Here is a 17,182-nt window from a genome sequence, read left to right as displayed (position 1 = left end):
TGAAATAAGTCAGAGAAAGACAAATACCATATGATTTCACTCATAGGTAGAGTTTAAGAAACAAAACACGTGAATAAAGGGGAAAAAAAGTGATAAACCAAAAAGTAGGCTCTTAACTATAGAGAACAAACTGATAAGTGGGTAGGGGGATGGGAGAAATAAGTGATGGGGATTAAAGAGTACACTTGTCTTCATGAGCACCGGGTACGGAATTGTGGGATCACTATATTGTACACCTGAAACTAATATAACACTGTATGTACATTATACTGGCATTAAAAATAAATAAAAGTGGCTAGATAATTGTATATGTAAATATTTTAGGGCAGCTTTATTGATATATGATTCATATACCATGAAATTTGGTCTTTTAAAGTGTATATAGTTCAGTGGCTTTTAATATATTCACGGGGTTGTGTAACTATCACCACTACCTAATTTTGGAGCATATTCATCACCCCAAAAAGTAACTCTGTACCCGTTAACAGTCATTCCTTCATCCTTCTCTGCAAGCCCCCAGCAACCACCGATCTACGTTTGGTCTCTCTGGATTTGTCTGTTCTGGACATTTCACAAAAAATTGGAATCATACAATATGTGGCCTTTTGTGTCTGGCTTTTTCACTTAGCGTGATATCTTCAAAGTTCATGCATGTTGTAGCTTGTATTAGTACTTCATTCCATTCTTAGACCAAGTCCCGTTCCGCTGTAAGGATATATCACACTTTGTTTATCTTTATCAGTAGATAGGCATTTGGGTTGTTACCATTTCTGGGCTATTATGAATAAGTCATGTACAGGTTTTTGTGTGAACATGTTTTCAGTTCTCTTGGGGATACACCTAGAGGTGGAATGGCTAGATTATAAGATAACTCGATGTTTAACGTTTTGAAGAACTGCCAGACTGTTTTTGAAAGTGACTGCATCATTTTACAGTTCCAACAGCCATGTATGAGGGTTTTAGTTTCTCCACATCCTCCCAGCACTTGTTATTTGCTGTCTTTTGGTTTTTACCATCCATGTGGGTATAATGTGGTATCTTGTTATTGTTTTGATTTGTATTTCCCTGATGGCTAATAAATTGTATATTCTTTTGCCCTTTTGGGCCATTATTATTATTATTATTATCATCATCATCATCATCATTTGTGCTTCCTCAGCAAAAATACTAGAATAACTAGAATATGTTTAAACCGGAACCTCAGTTTTCCTTTCTCTATGTGTCTCCTTCACTACTCACACAGAAAACACTTCACTTCTGACTCCTCTGGTCACCGAAGTATGGGTAGTCTCCCCCCCCCACCCCCGCCAACAGCAGGCAATTATCTGTGACATTAGCTTGGGTACCCTACAATTTTAACTTAATTCTAACACTCTCTGCCTGGAAGTAGTGTCAGATCCCATAGGTTAAGGGCTCAGTCCCACAAGACTCTTCCCCAGTTCAGATGCCAATCACCAGTAGTAGGTCCCCATGTTACCCTCAGTTTCTGTCCGACTTGGCTACACATTGGAGGTTCCCAAGACCTCCTTCCTCATTTGATTTGATTGATTTGCTCGAGTGGCTTACAGCACTCGGGGAAATATTTACTTACATTTTCCAGTTTCTTGAAGGATAAGATGAAGGGTACAGATGAACAGACAGATGAAGAGACACGTAAGGTGAGGTCTGGGAGGATCCCAAGCATAGGAGCTTCTGTGTCTGTGGAGTTGGGGTGTGTTACCCTCCTGGTAGGGATGTGTTCACCAACCTGAAAGTTCTCTGAACCCTATACTTTGGGGGATTTTATGGGGTTTCTTCACATAGGAGCATTTCTTCACATAGGTACTGTAAGCCTCTTTCTCCTCTCTGGAGAAATTAGAGTGGGGGGGGGTTGAATATTCTTTTTTTTTTAAGACACGTTTATTCAGTGTCACGATCAGACTGTTAGATTTAGCAATCAACAGCATGGGTGCAAAAAAAAAATCTACATTAAAACCCTTTGTTTGAATGCTTTACCCTTTCCACAGAACAGAAACTAAAATAACCTGTTATACAGTTAGTCACAAATACAGTCCTCAGGTTTTTTGTCCATACACATGAGTATTATCTAAAACATGTCTTCTTTGTAGCAGCTAGGCCGTACCACCATGGTGCTTGGCCAGGTTCACAAATCTGCTGTAACCTGTAGCTTCCCTGTCACTTCTCTGGCTCTCCTCTCCTGCTAAGCTTTGTTTCCTGGCAGTGATGAAAACCTCCTGCCACTGCCATAGCTACCGCTATTGCTGGGAGCTCCATAGCCACCTTGGTTTTGTGGTTTGGCAAAGCGTTGGCCTCCATCACCATAGGGGCCAGAGCTGCTGCCTCCAAAATTTCCTCCTTTCATGGGTCCAAAATTTGAGGATTGATTGTTTTAATTGCCAGAATCATTATAGCTTCCGCCACCTCCAAAGTTGCTTCCATCATTACCAAATCTGTTATAGCCATCCCCACTGCCACCATATCCACCACCACCTCCACTGCCACCAAAGCCACCTCACCCACTGAAGTTCCTTCCACGGCCAAAGTTGTCATTCCACCAAAACTACCTCCACAAGCACCAGCAGAGTTTCCAGAACCACTTAGACCTCTTTGGCTGGAGGAGGCACTGACCATCTCTTGCTTAGATAGGGCTTGCCTTACTTCACAGCTGTGGCCGTTCACAGTATGGGATTTTTGAATGACAGTCTTGCCTACAGAGTCGTGGTCATCAAATGTTTCAAAAGCAAAGCCTCTCTTTCTGCCACTGCCTCGGTCAGTCATGATCTTGATCACTTCGATTTTCCCATACTGTTCAAGATAATCTCTTACATGATGTTCTTCAGTGTCTTCTTTGATGCCACCAACAAAAATCTTTCTCACAGTGTAAGTGGGCACCAGGTCTTTGAGAATCTTCCCTTGAGACAGCCCTCTTTGGTTCCACAACTCTTCCATCCACCTTGTGTGGCCTTGCATTCATGGCTGCATCCACTTCCTCCACAGTGGCATACGTGACAAACCCAAAGCCTCTGGAGCGCTTGGTGTTTGGATCTCTCATTACCACACAGTCCGCAAGCGTTCCCTGTTGCTCAAAATGGCTCCTCAGACTCTCGTCGGTGTATCAAAGCTCAAACCTCTGATGAAGAGCTTCCACAGCTGATCAGGCTCTTTGGGAATCTCTGACTCAGACATGATGGTGGTGGGAGGGGAGACTTTAATGATGCTTATCTGGCGGTGGGGGACTGAACATTCTAAGCTTCTAATCATGGTTTGGCATATCCGGTGTCCAGCCCCCATCCACCAGTCCCCGACAGCCACCTCATTAGAACAAAAGCTCCCAGTGCTCTTATCACTTAGGAATTTACAAGGGTTTTAGGAGCTCTGTGTCAGGAACGGGGGGCAGAGACTAATACATATATATTTTCTGTTACATCACAAGGTTTTAAAAGGCAGAGTGTGGTTAAGGTTTTCAGCAGTGGAAACCATGGACCTTCCCTTGAGTACTCAGCTGTCAGTGTGGCTCATATACTTCCAGGTATCAGCTTCTTTTCTGCCATTTCACTGTCTCTTAGTGTCCCAAACCTGAAGTTCGTGAGAGAGAAATCTGAAAAGTGCTGCTTGAAGCAGCTTTGGCTAGGTTGTCAGAGTATGAGATAGGAGTTACTCAGTTGAAACTTAGACTCTTTCAGTCTTTCATCGCCCACAGTGATTATTCCAGATGTTTACCATGTTGTTCCTGCCTGCCACTCTCTTAGTGACTATCCATTCTGTGTTGCTTCAAAGGGCAAGTTCAGCTAGGCGTGGGTGAAATCTGTTGATGATTCTCTCACCATGTTTCTTTCAGTTCTTTGAATTTTCTAAGAGTTGTTTCCAACTTTGGAGCCCTTGCAATTCTTACTGCTTAAGGGACTAAACCCCTCCCATCCCCTATCCTTTGTTAGCCTTCAGTTTGCACCTCAGAGAGAGCTGTGCTGTCTCAGCTTACAGCGGTTTTCTTTATTTGTGCAACTCGTTTCTCTGCTCTGTGGCTTTTACAGGTGGTAACCGTGAGCTTCTTTCTATAGCTTCATGGTTAGAAATATAGTTTCTGAAGTTAGAACGCCTGGTTTGAAATACTTAATTCTACTCTACTGACCAGGCCTGTGACCTAGGACAAAATACTTAGCCTCTCTCTGTGTATAAAATGGAGACAATAGAAAGTATATAGGATTGTTTGCAGGATTAAATAAATTTACTTGTGAAGTGCTCAGAACAATGCCTAGCAAAGGCTCAATGGCTATTAGCTATTACTTGCTATTGTTCAGTGCCTGTTTTTCCTACTACAGTAAGCTTTGAGCGTCCAGACCACTCCTGTCTTGTTAACTGTTACATACTCAGCACCTTGTAATCGTGTGCCCTCAGAAAATATTGAAGCATGTGTTCAAGAATGAGTAGAAATTACCCTAGTGAAAAAGGGTGGGAGGCAGGACATTCTAGGTAGAGGGAAAGACACGTTCAGACATGGAAACACGTGAAGGGCACATTCGGGGAATGGGTCAGGCAGTGTTTCTCAGAATGGTCTCTAGACCACTGGTGGTCGGTCTGTCTCTTAGCTAGTGGTCCATGAGCTGTTTGAGTGGTCCATCAGAGATAGCCATGAATGTAATAATAATGACCAATTTGTGGGATTTTAAGAAAAAGGACAGCTGAAATAGTAGACAAGAAGAGTGAGTCAGGAGAGAATAATTTGTTTCAAACTGTCCTAAGATTCTTATTCAGGAGAGGGAGGTGAAATAATAAATTTAGATTTTGTTGTTATGTGTACATGGCAAAATTTTGGGGTAAGCCACTGAGAGTCTAGGAATTGAGTGTATAACTTCTAAACCAGTGAGGGGAAAAATGGAATAAGAAAATCAACAAGCATGAAATTCAAGCAATCCAACAAAGTAAAGAAAGGAGGAAAACAATTCAAAGAAAAAAATGAGATGAATAGAAAGCAGAAGATAAGATAGGAGAAGTAAGTTTAAGTATAATAAACCCCACCAAAATGTTCCCTGAAATAATGTTAGGTACTCTTTTCCTTTTACCTCCATTCCCAAATGGGGCAAGTTAAATAAAGTTATTATCTTTTCAGGGGATGTGGAGTGGGAGAAGAGTAAGTTAGGAAGTTATTGCCTCTGGTTAGTCAGGATTTTCTCAGTTTAGCATACCATCTGGTGGGGACAAAGAATTTCATATTTTCATAGTATTGTGACAAAATATACACATTGAAAAATATTAACAATAAAAAAGATATTATTAACCTCACAGTGGCATGAAACTATATTACATTTTTTTATGATCCCTACTCATAGCGGACTTTTAATGAAAATAAACATTAACGTAAGATTTGCTAGAACACAGAGATTGTCAGATGAAAGAAAAAGGAAAACAAAATCCTACAAACTAAAAGCAGGCCGAGGTAGCTAATTAATATCAGATAAAATTATAAGGTAAAAAACATTAGTGGGAAGTAAAGTGTCACCACATTTAAAATTCACATGAAGACATAAAATTTTTAAGCTGATTGATAGAATGTCAGGGGTAAATTGACAAATCCTTTATAGTAGTGAGAAATTTTAACATACATCTTCCTACATTTGTTAGATCAAGCCGAGAAAATATTTAAGACAGAAGAGAAATAAGTACCTTGTACCAAAAAATCAGAAGAAAATTTTTTTCTCATGTATATATAGCATGTATAAAAATTGATTTTATAGTAGGCCATAAAGCCAGGCTCAACACATTTCAAAGAATTGGTATCACAAAGACCATTTTCTTTGAACATGTATATTAATTTAGAAGTGAATAGTGGAAATAAGTTCTAAAAATACCATTGGTTATCTGATATACACATCTCAATAATTTTTGGGTCAAAGAGGGATCATAATAGACATCCAAGGATCCTTTGACATGAAAGAATATCACGAAAACTTTTGAGTTACAGCTAAAGTGGTACTTAGAGGAAATTTAATAGCTTTGAAGCTCGTGTTAGAGAACAATTAAGGAGTGCATGGGCTGTCAGCCAGAGCCATGAATGAGACCAAGATTATCTACCACCTGGATGGGCAGGAGACATGGTACCTGTGATGTGTGTCACCTTGGCAGATGTGAAGGGCATTCTGCAGCGACCCAGCTGTATGTTGTTCTTCAAGTCTATGGACCACAGTTTTGGAGTGGTGAAGAAGGAGATGTGGGATGACAATGCCTAGCTGAGGTTGGTGTCCACTGTAGGCTGCACGCAGAGCCCACTCACTTCTGTGCCGACAACTTATCGGAATTACCACTGCCCATGGAGCACACAGGAGGCATTGGGGGCTCCTGGCCCTGTCCTTCCACCCTTGTGCTGGTGGGGACAGCCAGGAAAACCTGGACAGTGACACAGAGACAGACTTTGTATCCATGCAGCACCAGTGGCCATGTAGGAGGGACAGCCCAGATCACACAGTCCAGCTAAATGGAACTGCAAAGGTGGAGCAGTGCTGGGAGCCAGGGGGCTGTGATAGCTCGGCCACCTTTATGAGCAGCGAGTTGGAGACCACCAACTTCTTCGATCTGGATGAGGATGACTGCGTCCACAGGTTCAGCAGCTCCACAGAGCAGAGCATTCTCTCACACCTGATGAGAAGACAAGCAGCGTTGGAAGGAGGAGGTTTCACGGCCTGAGTGGTCCTGGTCCTTCAGCAGCATTATGGACTCCACCATGTCACTCAACATCATGGTCACTCTCATGGAAAAGTACAACTTTCTGGGCATCTTCACTGTGGGTCAAGCCAACAACTGTGACAATGGAGACATCTAAATTGTTTCTGTCATGAAGGCTGGGGCCATGACTGCTGATGGAGGCATAGATCTAGGAGATGCACTGTTACAGGCAAGCTAGATGAGCTGTGAGAACATGAGTAATGACAACGCGGTATGGGTTTTGCGTGAGACTGTGCACAGACTGGGGCTGTCACCCTGACTGTAGCCAAGGGCCTGAGACCCGAGTCCACATGGCTGCTTCACACTGCCCAGGAGTGAGCCCATCCGGCCCACTGACCCTGCATCCTGGGTCACCCACGCTGTAGCCGTGACCAGCACCTTCCCTGCCTGTGTCATGAGCCCCTTCCTGAGCACCATCACCTCCACTGGCTCTTCCATCACCAGCTCCATCCACGACACAGAGTGCCTGGACGATTTACACCTGTCCATCCACAGTGACATGGCCGCCATCGTCAAAACCATGGCATCCTCTGAATCTGTGTTGGAGGTCTGTGGCCGCATGTGGCTCCAGATTGCCATCCCCAGTGCTTTCATTGGCTTGGATGTGATGGACTTGCTGTACCACACTGTCAACAAGGTCACCTTCTCTGAGCAGTGCTCCTACATCTTTGGTGACCTCTGTGGCAACATGGCCAATGTGTCCCTCCATGATTATGATGGCTCCCGTGGTGCCTCTGACCAGAACACATGGGCCCCTTTGTCACACCCAGTGGCCGCCCCTTGGTCCATGGCTTTCCCTTACCAGTACCTGCTGCCCCCGCTCCCCTACAGCTTGTACCCAGGCTTCCCAGAGCTATGGCAGGTGCAGTGCCTGTAGTCAGTACAGTGGAGGCAGCTGGAGCGGTGGCTCCAACTATAGTAGTGGCGGCCGGGGGAGGGAGAAGGACTGAAGGTCGGGGACTTGAAATTGGGCAGCAACAGTGGGACCACACATCCCGCCGTAGCCTGTGGGGCTGCGGGAGCCAGTGCCCAGCAAGCACAGCCACCACAGCCACCACTCAATGACCAGCAGCCTTTGCAGCCACTGCATGCATCCAGGCTAGAGCCTACCGTGGTGTGCCTTCTTTTTGTGGTCTCCCATGCGGATGCCTCCACCGCCTGTGGCCATGGGGCCCCCAGGAGTCCCTCCAGGCCAAGACCTGGCCTACGTGGCCCCCAAACTGACCAACAGCAGACAGTCCTTCCCTGTAGTCATGGGACACCCCAGTGAGTTCTTTGTGGATGTGATGTGAACTGGGCCCCTCCCCCACCTCCATCCCACTCCCACTCCAGGGCCAGCGATGTTCCTCTCTCCATCCGTCTGTCTTTTTTAGTTTGTCTGATACCTGAAAGGGAAATGAGCAAAAATAAATTGAAAAGAAAAGAAAAGAATTAAGGCTGAAAATTAATGTGCTAATTTAAAGGGAGAAACCAGAATAATCTCAAAGAAGGTAGAAAGAAGGAGATAAATAAGGAAACAGTGGGAATAGAATGCAGAGATACCGTAATAGGATCAGCAAAGCCAAACATTGGTTATTGGAAAAGACAAACTTCTGGAGAGATTGATGAAGAAAAAAAAGAAATGAGATGGAAATTAATAATAATAAATGGAAATAAATAATAAATAAATGTTTGACTGCAAATAGACACGTCAGAAATTTTTCAAAGATAATATCACAAATAATCTTAAGCCAATACATTTGAAAACATGAAACAGAAGAATTTCTAGACAGATACAATTTACCAAAACTAAATCAAGAAGAAATAGCCAACAGTACCTAAACATGTTACATCAGTGATTAAAAACTTTCCCATAAAGAAAAATTTAGCTCCAGATGATTCTCAAAAGCTATCAAAGAACAGGTCTACATATACATGGAGAGTGTAGAAATACAGTATACACTCCATTCTGTGAGTCCACGATAATCATAACAGCAAAGACAGACAACTAATGAGAGGAGGAAATTATAGGCCGACATAATTTATGACACAGATGTAAATATTTTACTTTTTTCATATATATATATATGAAAAACACATTTTTTACACACATTTTACAGATTTATTTATTTATTTGAGAGAAAGGGAGTATGTGTGAGTGGGGGAGGGACAGGGAGAGAGTTCGCTGAGTGCAGAGCCTGATGCTGGGCTCCATCTCAGGACCCATGAGATCATGACCTGAGCTGAAACCAAGTCTGATGCCCAACCAACTTAGCCACTCAGGTGCCCCTGTATGTAAATATTTTAGAGAAAATATTAGTGATCTTCTAGCTATATAGAAAAAAGTTAGCTTTATATAGAAAGCATAATGTACCACAATCAATGCTTTTATAAGAGCGACTTAAAACATTTTGTTAGATTACGAAGTACAGAAAAGATGTACCCTTTCTCCAAATTGCTAATGATTCAATGCCACTGAAAAAAAAGTATATATTTTTTTCAGAAACTTGTCACACTAAGTCTCAAATTAATATCAAAGAGCAAAGGCCCAAGAATAACCTAGACATTCTTGAAGAGCCATGGGAAGCAGGGGACCTGCTTTATCAGATGTCAAGTGTTGTTATTAAGCTATAGTTAAGACAGTGGTAGTGGTACACGTATAGACAAGTTGACAAATGGAACATAATATCCTGGAAATAGACCCATCCATATTTGGGATTTGTCACACAAGAGAAGTGGCTTTGCAGATGACTTTGTAGAAAAGAATAGACTATGCAGTACGGGGTGCTGGTACATCTGGTTATCCATGCAGACACAAAGGAAGCTGGGTGCCTACCTCACACCATACACAAAAATCAACCTAAATGTGAAAGTTAAACTATAATACTTGTAGGGTAAGAAAAGGAATTGTCTTCACCTCAGTGTAGGGAAAGATTTATTGTAAAAAAAAAAAAAAAGGCAGTAGCATAAATGAAAAGATTGATAAATTCAGCTATATTAAAATTAAGAGCATCTATTCACAGATACCATAAACAAAGTGAAAAGACAAAGAGAAGGTATTTGCTAATTTATAACTTGAAGTATTAGAATCAACTATATAAAGAACTGTACATATAAAAGAAAAAGATACCCGACCCATTAAAAAAATGGGCAAAAGACACAAACAGGCATTTCACACAAGGGGAGACATGAATTGCAAGTGAATATGATAAGAGATGTTCAACCTCATGAACAATTGGAAGAGAAATGCAATTTAAACCTACAGTGAGACTGTTTTATTTAAGAAGTTTGTCAGTGTTCTGTGGCTTTAAGCTATGGAATTTAGAATTCATCTATTCATTCAGTAAATATTCTCTTCTGTCAGGCACTGTTCTAAACACTTGGGTGTTCCCAGTGATCAAAATCAACAAAAATCCTTGCTCTGTGGAAGATATTCATGAATGCGTATATGGGAGATTGAGGGGTAGGGTCAGATGATAAACAATTGCATTAAAATAGAAAATAGTGATAAAAAAAGAGTTCTAAATATTGCAACCCAGAATAATATTATAGACATAGGAGTAGCTAGGGCTCTCATGTGAAATGTTAATACCCATGTGCTAAGACAAATTAAAGTTTGTGTAATTTCACATATGTAGATCAAAATTAAAATTTGCACCAGAAAATATGATAATACCTGAAAATTGCGTTTGATTTGACTGCCATCTTTAGGTATCATTTTCATATGAATTATTGATAAATACAAGGTTTGGAGGAGACACCCAGACTTTTTTTCAGGGACAGTCATTAATTCAACAAATAAGTGAACACCTTTTTTGCACCAGCTGCTTTAGGTCCTGGGTATAGATAGTGAGCAAAACAATCAAAATCCTGCTACAGTTCAGAGTGGATCTTGAAACAAACTGAGAGCTTCAGAGGGGAGGGGGGAATGGGATAGACTGGTGATGGGTATTAAGGAGGGCACGTACTGCATGGTGCACTGGATGTTATACGCAAGTAATGAATCATGGAACTTTACATCAAAAACTAGGGATGTACTGTATGGTGACTAACATAAAAAATATTATTAAATTAAAAAAACTGGTCAAATAACACATTGCCAAGGAACTTGTAAATCAAGCCAAAAGTTAATGAAAAATATCTAAGGTTAGAGTATATTAATGTTAAATGTTAAAGATGAGGTACCATGATTTCTTAAGACTCGAAAGGCCCAGTCACCAAGTTAGATTGATTGATTGATTGATTGATTGATTGATTGATTTTTACAGTTACTGCTCATTTTCTTGGCTTTGAGGAGGTTGGAGAAGGAAATTGATAGAATATTTTGAGTATATTCCAAAATCACATCCAAATGTTAGAACGTTAAGAAATATCTTCCTGAGCTAATGCAAGAAAAAATGGGTCATAAATCCATTTATTACTACCTCTCAGTATTTAACCTTCCAGCTTTAGTGTTTGATAGCTCATTGATTAGTTTGACACAGTGCCAAAAGTAGTCTTTAGTGAGATCTCTCTGTGGCTTTGGGGTCCTTCTTCACCTAAATGATTAAAACTATCTAACAGAACATCAAAAGCTGGCTGCCATTTCCAACAACCTATTATTGTGAATTGGGATCTTTTAAGAAGAATATTGAGTTGGAGAAGAAATTATCATTCTGCAAAATGGCCAATAATGTTTTACTTACAAGTTTTATTTTGTTTTTTAATTAGCTTCTTTTTATTTTCAGTATTGATGCTGATGGGACAATGACAGTAGACTGGAATGAATGGAGGGACTATTTCTTATTTAATCCTGTCACAGACATTGAGGAAATTATCCGTTTCTGGAAACATTCTACTGTAAGTATGCTATACGTATTACGTTATACTTGTTTATAAGCCACGGTTATCTATTACATGAGAACACTCTGTAATGCTTACGGGCCCGGGTGCCCAATTCCCAGTAGCTCCTTAATATGTAGAGTTCTGCTTATTCTATTAGGTGTATATTCAGAATATCATTAAAAAACCCAAACCCTGAGGCTGCATAAACATTGCAACTGTGGTATCCATTTTTGCCATTCTCAATACTAGGAGGGGATATTGCCTTCCAAAAATCTTATGAAGATGAGTGGGCCAGCTTTTATTGCATTTAAGTATTTTGCCAAAAGAAGCGTGAAAGTCATAGGTTTTTACTTTTTATAGATATACATTGCTTAAATAATCTCAGCACCTCATGATTGCTGAGATTCTATTTTCTTGGCCATTAATGGGCCAGGGATGATTTCTGAAACTTTCACTTGTTTTGTCAACTGTCTAGATTTATCTCTGGGATAAGATACTTACAATAATAATCATGGAAGGTTAAAACACCTTTGGCTCTTTTGTTTAGCAATTCACACCTATATGTATTTATCAAAACTTTCAAATTTTAGTGAGATTTCATTAATATTCTGCTAACATATATTGGTGTAAATGAAGGTCAGTTTATTGTGCAATCTGCTCCTGAAACCAATGGGAGCTCTTGGAGGGAATTTTATTTTTCCTAGTGGGCTTGTCTGCTATGCTTATTCATGGATTTCAGTAAGTTTCAAATGTAATAAATGAAGCCTAGAGTCACACTGCTGCTAGTAACAATGCCTAAACTTGGAGCATTATAAAATTATGGTGATTAATGCCTCTTCTATGAGTATTGAATAATATACTATGCTAAGTGAAATAAGTCAAGCAGAGAAAGACAATTATATGGTTTCACTCATTTATGGAACATAAGAAATAGCAGGAAGATTGGTAGGAGAAGGAAGGGAAGAATGAAGGAGGGTTAAACAGAAGGGGGAATGAACCACAAGAGACTGTGGACTCTGGGAAACAAACTGAGGGCTTAAGAGGGGCGGTGGGGTGGAGGACTGGGATAGGCCAGTGATGGGTATTAAGGAGGGCACGTATTGCATGGTGCACTGGGTGTTATACGCAAGTAATGAATCATGGAACACTTCATCAAACACTAAGGATATACTGTATGGTGACTAACATAACATAATAAAAAAATTATTATAAAAAAATAAAAATAAAAAAATAAAATCACCTTTTTTGTACCAAAAAAAAAAAGAATAATATACTATATTAGGAGTTCAGTTGCCTAGATACATTTTCTACTTATGTAAATTTATATTTATATAATCAGACTCTTACTGTACTTTTGGAGATAGTTGTTAACAATATTCATTTTATTGATAGTAAAATGAAGAAAGAGGGGGTTATTACCCCTACATTCCTACCTATAAAATCTTTTACGGCAGAATCATTTAGATAATAAAGTTATAAAAATACTGTCATTTTAGACTCCATCTTAAGCTATATTTGTAATCTATGGTAATGTTTAGAGAGTAGATTAAAGGAAGGATTATTTTTGAACAGTACCCCCTGTTGGCTAAATTTTTTAAAGAACCTGTTGGATGTTTTAAATGACAAGGCATAAAAATATTTATAGGCAATCTACATAGGAGGTGAGTTTTGGGGTGTTCACATATACAGCTTCAATTTAATTTTTATTTACATGTCTAAAGCATGTATCATGGTATAAAGAATAACATGGATAGAATTTTGAGATTAAGGGAGTATCTTTGAAGAATTGACAAACGAATTTCTTTCTGTAGCTAAGAAGGATTCCCATCTGATAAAAGGCTGACCTTTCATTCTGACTTAGACCAAGAGGAGGAAAGTTACTCTGAATCTATTAAGAAGGAAAGTTGTAATTGTTAGTTTTGTAAATTTGTAGTTACCGTGCACTTTCATTTCTTGTGAACTGATGCTGAACTTCGTTTAGTGTGACTAGGCCATTCAGAATCATCTGTATGCTCACATTGGTGTAGTATACTTTCTAAGGAATGGAGTTGATCTTCACTGTAAAGTAACACGTGAGTCTTCTCTCCAGCGCACCTTCTGGAGTGATCTATCTTTAACGGAGGGAGCATGGGGATCTTTTTTCCATCTTAACAGGGCATTGACATAGGAGATAGTCTAACTATTCCGGACGAGTTCACGGAAGATGAAAAGAAGTCTGGACAGTGGTGGAGGCAGCTCTTGGCAGGAGGTATCGCGGGCGCCGTCTCTCGAACAAGCACTGCCCCTTTGGACCGTCTGAAAGTCATGATGCAGGTGAGCCTGTGATCTTGAGTCTCAGTGTCGCCCACGTACTCTAAAACGATGAGAAATGTGCCACTTTGAGAAGGAAGTTTAAAAATTTCTCCATAATCTTCTTTCATACCTTTAAAAAATAGGTATGAAATCCCTGTTGTTACTAACCCTGAATTCAGTCCCTATGAATATTTCACCAGACCTTAAATTGTGGGTCCTTGTGTGTGATGGACTTTTAATCTCTAGCATTCCATGACTTTTCCAATGTTTAATGAGAAAAAAAGTCTCTAGCCATTATTGTAGGAAATAGTAATGTTTTCCTTCTGTTTTATGTACTTTCTCAAAAGTGAGATATTTCCAAAGTTTAGAATCTTCGAACAGGGATATAATTTTTAAAATTATTCTAAAGATGAGGTTAGCAGAAAAGACCTGGATTTATAGACTGACTGCTATTTACTAGCCATGTGGGCCTGGCTGGTCAGAGTGGAAAGCAGGAGAGAAAGGAAAGGAATTGATATTTTCTCGGTGTTCATTATGGTAACCCAGTTAATCCTCATGGCAACCCAGTGAGGTGGGTATTTCATCCTCACATTATCTGTGGAGAAGTAAGTAACTTTTCCTTTACAACAGTTAGATGAGGCGTGGAGTATATTTGGCTCTAGAACTTGTGGTCTCACACTGCATGGAACCCCCGAGGTCTCATTTTCCTTCATCCTGCCGTGAGTGGGGATTAAGAATATCTAACAAGGCTGGTTGTAAGAATTAAAGGATGTAAAGTATGTGAAAATGCCAGATACACTGGAATACCCCACCGCAATATAGTAGTTGCTTAAAAAATAGTTTTGAAAGTTGTGTTGTCATACTTATGGTCAACACTTTTTATACTTGTCCTTAGATTTATGTATAAAAAGGATTTCTGACAATATTTTAAGCTAGCATCCATTCAGAAAGTACCTAAATCTCAAAATATATTTAGAGGTAAAAATAGTGCTTTAAGGAAAAAGGAGAAGGAATTGGTGCTTGCGTTTTTCTTTAGGAATGATAGCACACTGACTTTGAGAAGCTTGAATAAGCATTCCTATTTTCCTTTGTCATTGTTTATTGTGAAGTTTATTTAAAATAAAACGGATATCTCTGGACTCTATTTCTTACAAGTTCTGTGGGGTGAGTGGGTGAGGTTTCTCAGACCTGCCTTCAGGTTCAGTAATTCAGTCGGGCTCGTAGAACACAGTAGAAGCTTTAATACTCCTGGTTGTGGTTTATTACGGGGCAAAGATACAGATGAAAATCAGCCAAAGAAAGAAGCATATCAGGACAAGTCTGGGAAAGTGCCAGATGTAGAGTTTTAGTTGTCTTCTACCCGTAGGGTCACGCTGTGTTACTTTCCTGGCATTGAGGTGTGTCAGTGGGCACAGTGCTGTAAACCGACCGAGAAAGTTCACCTCAGTCTTTGATGTCCAGAGTCTTTTTTTTTTTTTAATTCTCAGGTTTTAGCTACATACTTATTTTATTTTTCAAAAGATTTTATTTAGTTGTCAGAGAGAGAGAGAGCCCAAGCAGGGGGAGTGGCAGGCAGAGCCTGCTGGGGGGAGCCTGCTTCTCTCCACTGGGCAGGGAGCCCGATGTGGGACTCGATCTCAGGACCCTGAGATCATGACCTGAGCTGAAGGTGGACGCCCAGGCGACTGAGTCACCCAGGCGTCCCTCCAGAGTTTTTATTGTGGATTCAACCACACATTGCCCACGTGGCTGACCTTTAGTCTTCAGCCCCTAACATCTTGTTTTTCTATTTTTTTACAGTAGCCACTCATTTTGTGTGAGCCAAAACAGTCAGAAGAGAGCTGATTTCTTTACTTATTTTTGGCTTATTGGATTTAATCGTTTTTACATGGAAGCAATTATAAGGTCTTGTGTATTTAAACAGCGATCACATTTGTAGTCTAAACCAAGTATTTATGGGGTGAGGCATTCATGTTGCCATGAATTTATTGCCTAGAGAGGCTTTGAGATAAGCCATAGAAAGTATAATTTTTATTTTCGGTGCCAGGCTATGTGCATTCCAGTGTCTGTGGCTCTGATATACATAATACAAAATTGTTCTCAGACCCATTTATAGTTCATATTGGTATTACTTCTTTGGTTGGGGGGAGAGATGGTATATTACCTGCAGTATATTTTAAAAAGTTTTCTTAAACTGAACTTGTTTGCATTCCAAGGGGTATTCCATAGCCTAATACATAATTTGGTTCATGTTATCTTATGAATGTTGTTCATAATAATTTTAATTTAGATCATGTCCTCTCTGTCTGCTTTCCCATGCTGAGGATTTTTCTTAGTTTTAGATTTAGAGTCAAGGCTCTAAAATGGTGCTAGTAATTCTTCCTATCATTCTACGTTATCTGAACTTTCTATATTCTATTTTAAAATACATCTTCTTGCAGTAATAAATAGTGTTGAAATAGGGTGGTTTGTACGGTTACTTTAGAAATAGTAACAGTAACATGCCACCAATGTTTTATATCCTTTTGCTTTTATTTTTAGGTCCATGGTTCAAAATCAGGCAAAATGAACATCTATGATGGCTTTCGACAGATGGTGAAAGAAGGAGGTATCCGCTCCCTTTGGAGAGGAAATGGTACAAATGTCATTAAAATTGCTCCCGAGACAGCTGTTAAGTTCTGGGCATATGAACAGGTAATTGTTGTCACCTGTGGAATTTCTTAACAAAGAGGAGTTCATAAACTGATTCAATAGCCATGAAAATAGAGTGGTTTTGGGTTCTTGTTTTCCTGTGTAATAATTTTCCGCTTATACGCCAGGAGGAATTTCTCTTCCAGGAGATTAGAACTACATGAACTCAGATTCTCTATGACCAAACTTTAGAATTCTTAATTTCATATTATTTATTTTAAAAGACTTCTGTATTCTTTTCATAGTAGCACTTAAAGGAAATACAGCATTTTTGCTTATTCATTTTGAATCCAGAGGAGAAGCTGCAGGCTAACCTAAGTTTTATGAAAGCATCCCAGTCTAACGCCTGGAAGGAAAACTTTTAAGTTGTAGTCCTTTGTGCAATTTGACATTGCTATAAAGTTGAACCGAATTTAGAGCGAAAGCTCCTTGAAGGCAGGGGCTTGGCTGCTTCTCCTTGGACTCCAGCTCTTGGAGCCTGGCGTGTGATAAGTGCTCAGTAAGTGTTTGTTGAATGAATGTCAGATAGTGGCAAACGTCCTACAAGACTTGACTCTGGAGTTGTTTCCTCCAGGAAACCTTCTTCACTGTCACAGTTCCTTTGGTCTCCCTCTGTTGTAGCACTTTCACACTAAATTCTGATTATCTCAGTACTTCTCTCTCTCCTTAACAAGACTGT

The 17,182-nt window shown here is 39.9% G+C and overlaps 1 protein-coding gene and 2 pseudogenes across 2 annotated transcripts in view; 2 read left to right on the top strand and 1 right to left on the bottom strand.

The window, feature by feature from the left end:
- LOC100470051 (calcium-binding mitochondrial carrier protein SCaMC-1) overlaps window positions 1–17,182 on the top strand; it is a 49,340-nt gene that overhangs the window by 20,300 nt on the left and 11,858 nt on the right. For both annotated transcript variants that reach the window (XM_011237265.3, XM_034654002.1), the window contains 3 exons: window positions 11,424–11,535; window positions 13,675–13,833; window positions 16,354–16,506. In XM_011237265.3, coding sequence (XP_011235567.2) covers window positions 11,424–11,535; window positions 13,675–13,833; window positions 16,354–16,506 — 424 coding nt within the window. The remainder of the gene's footprint in view (window positions 1–11,423; window positions 11,536–13,674; window positions 13,834–16,353; window positions 16,507–17,182) is intronic.
- LOC109491247 lies at window positions 2,201–3,186 on the bottom strand (annotated as a pseudogene).
- On the top strand, window positions 2,789–7,682 carry LOC105242047 (annotated as a pseudogene).

Source organism: Ailuropoda melanoleuca, chromosome 2 (assembly GCF_002007445.2).
Source record: "Ailuropoda melanoleuca isolate Jingjing chromosome 2, ASM200744v2, whole genome shotgun sequence".
In the NCBI taxonomy this organism is placed as follows: Eukaryota; Metazoa; Chordata; class Mammalia; order Carnivora; family Ursidae; genus Ailuropoda; species Ailuropoda melanoleuca.
This window is presented reverse-complemented; position numbering and strand designations above follow the sequence as displayed.